The 11,723-nt window shown below is 34.6% G+C and overlaps 2 protein-coding genes across 2 annotated transcripts; both read left to right on the forward strand.

Moving 5' to 3' along the window:
* The first annotated feature begins 2,059 nt into the window (after positions 1-2,059).
* Positions 2,060-4,142, forward strand: LOC125819157 (putative UPF0481 protein At3g02645). The gene is made up of 3 exons (XM_049498664.1): positions 2,060-2,096; positions 2,306-2,400; positions 2,778-4,142. The coding sequence occupies exons 1-3, from the start codon at positions 2,060-2,062 to the stop codon at positions 4,071-4,073; spliced, it is 1,428 nt and encodes a 475-aa protein (XP_049354621.1). The 3' UTR covers positions 4,074-4,142.
* Positions 4,143-8,616: 4,474 nt separating this feature from the next.
* LOC125819158 (uncharacterized) lies at positions 8,617-9,162 on the forward strand. Its single transcript, XM_049498666.1, has one exon. It carries the CDS (start codon positions 8,617-8,619, stop codon positions 9,160-9,162), a length of 546 nt encoding a protein of 181 aa, XP_049354623.1.
* The last annotated feature ends 2,561 nt before the right edge of the window (positions 9,163-11,723 follow it).

Below are 11,723 nucleotides of genomic sequence, written 5' to 3' on the forward strand. Positions count from 1 at the left end.
ATCTCATTCTGAGACTCATAGCTCCGATTATTAATAAAATTCACTCTTAACCACTTGAAGTCTCCAAAACTCTAAAACTTCCGAAAAATCTCAACTTTTCAATTAAATTTCAGAACCAATTTCGTTAACTTATCAAATATGACTTGAGACAACTATCGAAAGAGGTAAACCGATAATTTTTTGAAATTTTCAAACTGACTTTTAGAATCATCACAACTAATTATTATTTCTATGTAGATTATAATAATATCAATTAGTACACAACTATTCCTTGTTGACTTCTAATTTTTTTTAACACATCCGGACTCTAGTTGTTATTAAATATATAACAAATTTGATTTTTTTTAAAAAAAAATTCCATTCTTTGTACTATAAATCTGCAGCCCTCTCGCTATAGAGGACAAGCAAGAGCAATAAGGAAAGAAAAAAACAGCTAAATTAAACCAAAAAAGTAAGTTCTCTACATGTTTCATTCTATGATTTACTCAGAATTCAATTACATTCTTTGTTGTCTCAAGTTCAATAATAAATTTGATTATTTTTCATATGGTTACTAAATTAATAATTATTATTTCGTATAATTACTTTTTTGTTTGAAACAAATTGAAATAAAAAAATATATAACTTTTTGAGATAATAAATATTAGTTGAATGAACATATATAAATGTAACCCTAAAATAATATGTCTAATTTGAATTAATATACTTCATCTTAAAATAATAATTCAAAGTTAGAGTAGGAGATCAAATTTATGTAGAATTTAATATGTTAAGTCATGACTAAATGAGATTTGTAGTCGGAATAAATTGTAATAAATTTCCATTGTTGAAGAACTGCAATAGCATTCGAAGATTTATGAATTTGTATAATGAATAAAATATTTGTTCTTCATCACGTAATAATTTTAATATCACTTACATATATCACATAGTGTAAGGAATAATTACATCTTATCCCTATTTTTTTTTCCAATTACAATAATCCCTTAAAATTTGTACCTTTCTGATACAAAAGTCACTATTCGGATACATTAATTCTCATACAAGAAGTATCAATCTGTTACACTAAAATAGGGAATAAAATATAAAAATCAAATTAAATCACATAAATTACTCTTACATTTCTTCTTACTTTCCATCATACAAGGCAAATCCTAACAGAAAGAAGAATATCAAAATTTCAAATTGTTTCCTCCTTTTCATCGAAGAAACCTTTCAAATTTGATTCAAAAACTTTTGTCGAAATTTTGGATAAGCGACGTGAGTTATGAAGGATACAAAAGTGATGAAATTGTTGTTGGAAAAAATATTTCTTTTGTGAATCTTTAATTTCATCGAAGATCCATTCAATTTTGATTCAAGATAGTTGAAAAATTTGAGATTCAAAATTCTTCTCCCAGATCAGCGAAGATCCTTTCAATTTTGATTCAAAATTGTTGAAAATTTTGAAATTCAAAATTTCTTCTCCAAGTTCATTGAAGATCCTTTTAATTTTGATTCATAATTATCAAAAATTTTGAGAAGATACATCATGAATATCTTCGCTAGTCTTGTTTTTATCATCGTCAGTGGTTTGAAGAAGTTCTTGAGCTTCTCTAAGGGCACTCAACCTCTTCCTTCGTGCCAATGCCACTGCCGCCTCTATGATATATATTTTTCTCCTCTATCGATATTGACTATATACTTGTTTATTGAATGCCAAATTCGAACTCTCACTGCTTCTACAAAGTAAAAGAACCTGGAAAAGTAAAAGAACACAACACTGATAGAGCAACTGGATGGATTTAAATGTATCACTTTTTATGTATTTATGTATCATGTTCATAAAATTGTGCAGGATACATTATTATTTATTACTGTAATCCAACCTGATACATTAAAGTAATAAAGGTTGCCCATAAGGTGTTTGGTTTTAGATCGATACATTACTATGTGGTAGTTATTACGTATGTAGTGTTAAATTGTATGAATGTATCATGACCAAAATATTATGAGTAACGTAATTAGACTCTGCCATTGCCTCCAACATTATTATGAGTAACGTAATTAGTTGTAAAACATGTCTCTGAGTGATGAATTACAAAACGTTATTGACAGTAACATTTTATATTTATTTACTATGTCAGAGCTTTGTCTTTTTGTCATTGAATTCTTTTAAATAAAATAAAGCCAAAACATTATTAAGATATATGTTTATTCTAATTTAGTAAAATTTCAGAAAAATATATTATTTTGATAAAATATTTTAAATAATAGCTTATTTCGGTCAAAAAAATCTTTAAAAACAAACAACTTTCTTTTGTAGGAATTACAGTTGAAGAAAGAAGGATGACAGACTCCACTGAGATTACCCCAATAGATGACCAAACTCCACTGCTTCCTCAAACTAAAAAAGATGAGGTCTCTCTCAACTATATATATTAATTTTTTATTTCATTAACCCACTTCTCTTTTGGCAATTACATATATAATCTTTTGCTTTATATGTGCATGAATTTCAAGAGATTTGTAGAATTTTTTAGAATATTTCATTTCATATAATTGAAAGTCACATTCACTAATCGTGGTTTTACACCTTTTGGATTCTTTTTATTTGAGTCGGGTTTGCAGGGGTAATGCATAAGGTGAGGTAATTTATTCTATTAACAAAAGGGGAGTTAATATGCATCCTTTATTAAACAAAGAAGGTATATATGCATTACTTTTTTTTAACGAAATATATATTTGATCTAGACCGCAAAGTTAAGAAGGGTATACCTGCCTCTTCTCTGTTACAGATAGAAGAAGGGGGGAAAGTGGATCATTTAATCGACATAAATGAAAGAATTGATGAAATGTTTGAGGATTTAGACAATTCATTTATTGAATCGAGTACCATATTCAAAGTAAATGTGTGGCAACGTGAATCAAATCCAAATGCTTATACACCGAAGATGGTCTCCATTGGTCCTTACCATAAGAAGAATACTCAACTTGGTCCAATGAAAAAGTACAAACTATTATACCTACGACGGTTTCTTCAACGGAATGAGAGACTTGATGTGAAAAGTTACATCAGTGAAATGGAGAAAGTGAAGGAGGAAGTACTGAAGTGTTACGAAGATATAGAAAAGCTTGGTAATGACAGTCATGAATTTTGCGAAATGTTGTTGTTTGATGGTTGTTTTGTGGTTGAGTTTATTCGAGAGTGTTGTGCAATATATCCAGAAGGAGAAGACAAGATTATTAATATTAATGATTATTACATATTCCGAGACTTGATGTTACTAGAAAATCAACTTCCTTTCTTTGTACTCAACAAACTTCATCTCATGACAAAAAAAGATGATGAATTACCATTGGCAATACTGGTGAATAAGTTGTTTGCCTTTTTTGTTAACTGGCCAAAAATGACCCTTGAATCCTTTGGAGAGTCAGAATATTGTAATGCAGAAAATATCAAACATTTACTTCATGTAGTACACATATTTTTATGTCATGGGAATCCTATGAAAAACTCAGAAGATTACTTAACGAGTCTTATGGTCATGCCAAATGCAACAGAGCTTTACGAAGCTGGAGTTAGCTATGCAAAGGCCAGAAATACGACAAGTTTATTTGATATAAAGTTCGAGAATGGATTGATGACAATCCCTTGTTTTCTAGTCGCAGATGGTACAGAAACTCTCCTGCGAAATCTCATTGCTTATGAGCAACAATCATCTGATGTATATCCTACATATTTTAGCGATTATACAACTTTCATGGATCATCTTATCGACTCAGACAAAGATGTGAATTTGCTTTGCCAGAAAGGAATCATAGAGAACTGGATAGGAGAGGACAAAAGAGTTGCTAGCCTCTTCAACAAAATCGGTAAAGGGGTCACTAAGTATTCCAACTTCTATTACAAAGAAGAAATCAAAAGAGCAATTGAACATTGTGAAAAACCATGGAATAGAATGAAGGCAAATTTAATGCGCAATTATTTTAGCAGTCCTTGGGTAGGAGCTTCAACTGTGGCCGCCGTTATACTCCTAATACTCACAACTATACAAACTATTTTAACTTTTACAGGTCCTCTTAAGAAGTAAGTACGAGTAATTATCTCAATTGTAGTGTTTCCTCACAACTCCCTCCATGTATTTTATAGGTGTGTTGATGATCTTATTATGAGTTCTTCATTAATTCTATGTCTCCCTTTTGTATTGGGTTTTCTAGTTGAATGTTAAGTAGTTTATTTCAAGTATCTATATTTGTCACTTTCCACCATCAAAAGGCACTAGCTAGCTCAATTCATAAATAAGAAACTCACTTATTTTTCAGAAAAAATATCATCTCTTGTCATATCAAACGCACCCTAAAAGTGTTTTTCTTCAACTAAACTTGATATCAAATTTTACGAAAATCAAATGTAGATGCGTATACGCCAATGTTGATCTCCATTGGTCCTTTCCATAAAAGGACTCATGACCTTAGTTCGATGGAGATGTAAAAATTGTTGTACCTACAACGATTTCTCCAGCGAAAAGAGGGGCTTGATGTGGAAACTTGCATTAGTGCATTGAAGAAAAAGAAAGATGAAATACTAAAGTGTTATGACAAAAATGTGCAGTGCAATGAAATGCAATGTCAAGTATAATGATGCATGTCTGACCTAACGATACACACCCGTTGTCTCTCAGTCCGGGACCCGTGGAGGACATATCTGTCCATGCATCTGTCGCGGCGTGTGACACTGTCACGCCCCGAGCCTACACCCTGGGTGGGACCGGCACTCGAAGACCATTGCTGGCCCCAAGCGAACCCTTGGCCTAGCTTTCTTAACTCAACGGAAACCTACTCAACAGAATAACTCAATGCTATGCAGAGGCATAAACAACTTAAATGATACATATCTGGCCAAAAAGGCAACTCGAGTCTCAAAATAGAATACTTACATATATACATAGATAAGAGACTCAAAACTAACTGACTGACTGTCTATGAAGCCTCTAAAAATACTTAGATGGATGTTGGGACAGACCCCACAACACCCTAATAAACAAAACTAAGAGAACAAAATAACTGAGCCCTTTGGAAGCAAGGAGGCTCACCACTGACTCTAGAGTGCTCAACTGGATCAATGGCGTGCAGGATGCTGATCCTGGGTACCTGCGTCTGCATCATAAAACGATGCAGGCCAACTGGCATCAGTACATGGAATGTACGAGTATGCGAGCTGGACCGCTAAAAACAACTTAAGCTTGAAAAGGGAACAAGAGATCACTTACCTTGACTCTGAACGACTCATATACATAACTGGACTCAAAGTAAAGCAATAAGACACGAGCCACACATATAAAGCTTGTAAAAGAATGTAAACAACTTAGATCGTTAAGGATAAAATGACAACAAACTCCACTTTTCTTTTATAAACATAAAACAGCTTTTGTGGGAGGTTCTTTAACCGACAACCACCACTACGAGCCTTAGTGATGATACAACGTTTTACCTCACGTTGCCAAAGGACCATCCTATACCTTGCCATCGATATAGGACCTTACTTTTGCTTAGTGGATCCACTAGCCTAATCTTGCGTGATCATCTAAAAAGAATGATACGACAAGTCCCATGTTGGCGCATGGTTCTTATGGAGAGTTGAGTTAATATGAACTCGTGTCCCCCAATTCGGTGCTCAATACTACTCCCAAAATTACTTTGGCTCATGCTTTTAAAATAACTTCTTTCTTTGATTGAGATAATTTCTCAAAACTTTAGCCCAAAGGCTCCTTTGGGGAAAGAAAACATGATTCCCTTCTTATTCAAATATAATAGCATTTACGACCTCCTTTGGGAATACTTAGTTCCCTAATAGCTTTCTCTTTTTTTTTTGAAGAGAATTCAACTTTAAACTCATGACTTAGCTTGAAACTAAGACTCTTACTCGACTTGAAACTTCACTTGACTGGGAACTATCTTTCCTTGAATCGGAATTATGAATTCAAGGTGTTCGATCACATGTTATGGAAGGATTCTTGAACGCTTAGACGCACTTTGGAACGTCGAAAACAACTATAAAACCTAGGTGAATTACTTTGGAACATGCATGAGAAAGTGAGAAAAGAAGAGGGAAAACTTGGCTGAGACTTCAGATTTCTGGTGACACAGATGGGACTTACGGTCGCCATCGACGGACCGTAGGTGGACTTACGGTCCGTACTGCAGGTCCGTAGATTTCGTCAGAGATTTTCCCCAGAATTTCATTTAAGAAAAAGACTAAGTGTTGACCTACGGTCATGACTCACGGTCCGTAGGTCAGGCCACGGACCGTAGATCGATGCCCCAAAAACCAACTTCTGTTCCGATTGACGGTTGACCAGTACGGACCGTTGATCGATCTACGGTCCGTAGGTCAGTCCCGTAGATGGGGATCGACAGCCCAGAAACTTCTGCAAATCGATGGTGGATCAACCTCTAAAGGGTCATAGCTCTTAGAATCATAATCCCCTCAACATACAATAGGTTTCAACTTAATGCACAACCCAATCAAGCCTCACAACGAACAATATCAACAACAACTAACAACTTCGACACTTCAACAACAATTCCCAAATCTTTTCTCAAAGCATAAAATAAACTTGGTGTGTGTGAGGGAAAGGATCAACCCACACGGAAAACTCACATACCTTGATAGGGATCACCCCCGACGAAATTCCACAATGGTCTTGACAAATCTCCTCTTTCTTCTCTTCTTCTTCTTCTCCTTCTTCTCTTCTTCAATCACAAGAACCCTAACTCTTTCTCTTACCCAAAAATGGGACAAAAATGATCCAAAGATCATCCTAATACAACAATATGAGCTCAAAAGAATTGGCTAGGGAAAAGACTAAAATGCCCTTAATGATTCCCGGACGGATCTCCTTGTCAACTGCCCAACTTTCGAAGGTCATAACTCCCTCATACGAACTCGGAATCGAGCAAACTCGGTGGCGTTGGAAAGGTCGTTCCACGAACTTTGCAACCATAACTGGAATTCCACCTAACTCATCCTGAGCTAGAATTTATGGCTGTTCAAAGTTGGCCAAAATTTCACATTTTCCATACTTAACCAAAATTTCCAAAACTTTAAATTCTTTCCAAAAAATGAAAATTTCCAATTCTAAGCCTCTTCAATTATTTCATATTGCCGGATGTTACAGACACGTCCCTCGATAATAGTATTCATCGCGGCACACGATACGTCCCTCGATATATAGTATACTTCGCGGCGCACGACACGACCCTCGAAATGGTACATCCTTTTTAATTTCTTATTCTTTTTCAATTCACATAACACTTGTCGCAATCATGTATTAAAACAATGCTAATGACATGTTCACAATAATGAGAAGATGACCATTTTCATAACATTGCACAATTCACAACAACACAATTGTGATACAACACTAACAATGAATCAATAAGCCTTTCAAAATCCTTCTCAACACATCACACACCAACAATTAATCACAATATTGCCTTTTATTACCCCTTTTTCATCGTTAGAATTATTCAACATGAACAAGTCAACCCATCATCAAGTCTCATTACCCCCTAACACATACCACAAGGAAATACACGACTCTATGCACTTAACAAGGGTTTAGAAATCCACTTGCCTCAATTTATCGAACAATTACTCCGAGACTTGAGTCTTCCCCTTTCGTTGGGCTTCCAAATCAATACAATCTATTCAAATAAATAATCACAATAAGATTTCAAAACTAACAACACTCATACTATGTCTAGCTTAGACCCAAAAATTCACCCAAATTTATAATCAAGTTTCTTATCTTGCTAACGTGTCAACTCTCATATTTTCCAAATTTCAAGCCTAAGGTTTAGTCTTAAAATCTCCAAATAACATAAATTTAATGATCTTCACATAATATAAATATCAAATCCAAGTTACGTACCCAATAACTTCAACTACAGAAAAGTGCAGAAGACTAACTTTAATTTTCCATAAAATGATCCTTTAAAAACATACATCAATTTTCTACAAATTTTATAATGGCGCTGATAATATGGACCTTACAATACACCTCCATTCCACTCACTTAGACATCATTAACCAATTATTATACCACTAACTTTTACTCCATAAACTTAGGAATCAATATATGTTGCAGTACAATTCTTGCAATTTAATTTCCTCATCCAATCATTATTTAAAATATAAAATGTGTAAGGTTTGAGATTATTGACATTTAATGGCTTTCCAACAACCCCAAAACCAAATAGCACACTACAGTCGATCAACTATATAAATAGAAAAACTTCCACCATTACTTGATGGTTGTTTTGTGGTTGAATTTATTCGAGAGTACTATGCAACCAAGGAAGAAGAAGAAGAAGGCAACGACAACACCATCATCAACTTGGAATGGATTAAGAAACAAGTATGTCGAGACATGGTGTTACTAGAAAATCAACTCCCTTTCTTTGTACTTAACATGCTTCATGACATGACAAAGCATCATAAAGAAGTGAGCTTCTTGTATATGGTGAGAAAGACCTTACTTGATACTTTCCCAAAGGCGAAATTCATAACCCCCATCAGAGATTCACAATTTTAATACAGAACGATTCAATCATTTAGTTCATGTAGTACACATGTTTTGTCGACCATCAGATCATGATCATATGAAAGCTAAACAAAACACAAATGCTAGTACACCAAAAGAATGTTGCAAGATAAGATTTTGTGGCAACGTTTTGCAATTAACGAAGTCAAAAGAAACTCCCAAAGTTCTTGGTTTATGGGATTGCTATCATATTCCAAGTGTAACAGAGCTTTACGATGCTGGAGTTATATTCATAAGAATAGGATATGTGCAAGAAAAGAAGGAGGATAAAACAACATTATTCGATATCAAGTTTGAGAAGGACATAGGAAATGACAAACAAGTGGCTAGCATCTTCAAGAAACTTTCAGATGGGGTGGAAATCACGAGCTTTTATTACATAGAAGAATGCAACAAATTGATTCAACATTGTGATAGGCCATGGAGTCAAATGAAAGCTAGTTTAAGGCACAACTATTTCTCGAGTCCTTGGGTAGGAGCTTCAACTGTGGCAGCTGTAACACTTCTTGTACTCACTGTTATACAAATTGTTCTGGCTTTTACTGGTGACGTTATGAAAAGATCTTTGTTGTAACTATGTAACACAATTGTTGACTGAGTGAGTGTTTCATCATTATAGAAAACTTGAACAATGATATCATTTGCAAATTTTCAGAAATACTTTTACTAGATGGATGTTTCGTTGTTGAGTTTATTCGAGAGTGTAGTGAAATGAGGCCTAAATAAAGAAGACAAAATTGTAAGCACAAATTGTATGATAAACATTGCATGTCGAGACTTGTTGTTACTAGAAAACCAACTTCCTCCTAAATAGAATGTGCTCCATCTCTAATCAAATGGGATAATACATATATTTTCCCTCCTACACTTGTCTGCTTATTCTAATTTCCAGGATACTAAACTAAATGTGATTATAGATGCAGAAGGAACTGGCCATTTGGATAATTTTTGGGGGTTAAAGTTCAAACACTTCAAACATTACAACTGAATTTCTACCAAAAACTAACAAGGTAGTTAGGTCTCCCTCATAAGTCATAACTTGTACTCCCTCTGTCTCATTTTATGTGAGGTAGTTTGACTCAGCACGCAGTTTAAGAAAGAAAGGAAGCTTTTAAAATTTGTGGTCCAAAATGAATGATAGAAATGTGTGTGGTTGTAAATCATTTCACTAAGGATAAAATAGACATTTTATAGTTAAATTTTTACTTAATTCAGAAATTTGTCATTCTTTTTGGCACTGACTAAAATGGAAAGTAAATCACATAACTTGGGACGGAGGAAGTATATGTATTAGTTATGTGTTTTTAAAAATTGCAAATCAGACACCGTAATAATTTTATAGATGAAAAATTCACCTTCTTTCCAACAGGCTACCAATTGAATTTGTGAGGCAATGCATACATATTAAGAAAAACATACAAGTACATAATTTAAATCATAATTTCCACTATTATCATTTATGAAATTATGAATATAACTTTATAAGTAGTGTAATTTATCTCCTAGAAAATATAAAACTTCAATAAACAAAAGGGCAAAGATGAAAAAAATTTCAAACATCTATCTTGAACTTTGAACAATATAATTATTTTGAACAATAAAATAACCTCAAAAATTCAGTTAATATGAAATAGAGGGATTATTACTTAGGTAGAATTTAATTGTAACATCCGACAATTTAAAATGAATATGAAGAAGCTTGAAATTGGAAGTAGTCACTTTTGGAAAAAGTTCAGAATCTGGAAATTTGGCTAAGTTCAAAACCTGGAAATTTGGTTAAGTGTGGGAAATCAGTGAGTTTTTGGCCAACTTTGAGCAGTCATAACTCCTAGCTCAGGATGAGCCAGGAGTAGTTTCAGTTATGTTTGGAAAGCCCTTGGAACGATCTTTCCAACGCCACCGAGTTTGCTCGATTCCGAGTTATGCCCTTGGAAATTCGTATGAGCGAGTTATGCCCTTTGAAAGTTGGGCAGTTGGCAGGGAGTCCGTCCGAAAATTTAAGGGCATTTTGGTCTTTTCACTAATCATTTCTTTTGAGGTTATACTGTTGTGTTAGGCTGATTGTGGATCATTTTTGTTCCATTTTAAAAGAGTAAGAGTTAGGGTTCTTGAGTGAAGAAGAGAAGAAGAGAGAAAGAAGAGAAGAAGAAGAGGAGATCAAGGAGTTTCCGTCAAAGATCGTCGTGGAAATCGTCGGGGGTGATCCCTAATAGGTATGTGAGTTCATAGTGATGGATTGATTCTTTCCCCCACACACCAAACTCGTTTTATTATTGAGAAAAGATTGGTTGTGTTGTTTGGAGTTGTTGGTTGTGTTATTGATATTGTTAATTGTGTTGTTGAAGTCCCTTGTTGATTTGGGACATGATTTGGTTGTGTTTTTGAGTTGAATCTCTTGTATGTTGAAGGATTTTATGATCCTTAGTGTTGGTTGGTTCATACCCCCACACACCAACTTGTTTTTAATTCCAAGAAAAGATTTATTTTGGTTGTTGAGGTTGTTGGTTGTGTTGTTGAAGATCTTGTTGATGAGGGATATGTTTCCGGTTATGTTCTTGAGTTGAATCTATTGTATGTTGAGGGGTTTTATGTTTCTAAGTGATTGGGGCTGAAATCTTTGAAGTTGAGGGCTGGCGCCTGACAGAGTGCAGAGTGCCCAGCAGTCCTCTTTTGAAGTTGAGGGCTGGCGCCTAGCAGAGTGCAAAGTGCCCAGCAATCCCCTTTGAAGTTGAGGGCTGGCGCCCCGCGCCTCTTGGAGCACCAAGGACGCCAATCCCTCTCGTTACCTTCATTCCCCACTTTTTCATACATGTTCCTAGGTATTATACCTATGTTTCCTAGTTGTTTCCAACACTCCAATGTACTTCTTAAAGTCAAGAACTCATCCGTAACATGTGATCAAACACCTTGAATCCAAAATTCCATTTCAAGGAGAGTTAGTTAGAAGTCAAGTGAAGTTAGAAGTTAAGAGTTAAGCTTAGAAGTTAAGCAAGTTGTAAAGTTGTTCAAGAGTCTTTATTGAACGTTTTAACTTCATTTTTAGACTCAAGTGTCAAGTCAAGCAAAGAGCTTAGAGTTTCAAGCTAAGTAAAGAGTCTCAAGTTTCAAGTTGAGTAAAGAGTTTAAAGTTGAGTT

The sequence above is a fragment of the Solanum verrucosum genome, unplaced genomic scaffold, assembly GCF_900185275.1.
Source record: "Solanum verrucosum unplaced genomic scaffold, falcon-dt-bn FXZP01000252.1, whole genome shotgun sequence".
Taxonomy (NCBI): domain Eukaryota; kingdom Viridiplantae; phylum Streptophyta; class Magnoliopsida; order Solanales; family Solanaceae; genus Solanum; species Solanum verrucosum.

Excerpts from the sequence above, each read along its gene's own strand:
- LOC125819157 (XM_049498664.1), top strand. The coding sequence starts at position 2,060 with ATGTCTCTGAGTGATGAATTACAAAACGTTATTGACA. Across the intron at positions 2,097-2,305 it reads ATTACAAAACGTTATTGACA|GAATTACAGTTGAAGAAAGA; the intron begins GTAACATTTTAT and ends TTTCTTTTGTAG. Across the intron at positions 2,401-2,777 it reads CTCAAACTAAAAAAGATGAG|ATAGAAGAAGGGGGGAAAGT; the intron begins GTCTCTCTCAAC and ends TCTCTGTTACAG.
- LOC125819158 (XM_049498666.1), top strand. The coding sequence starts at position 8,617 with ATGTTTTGTCGACCATCAGATCATGATCATATGAAAGCTAAACAAAAC.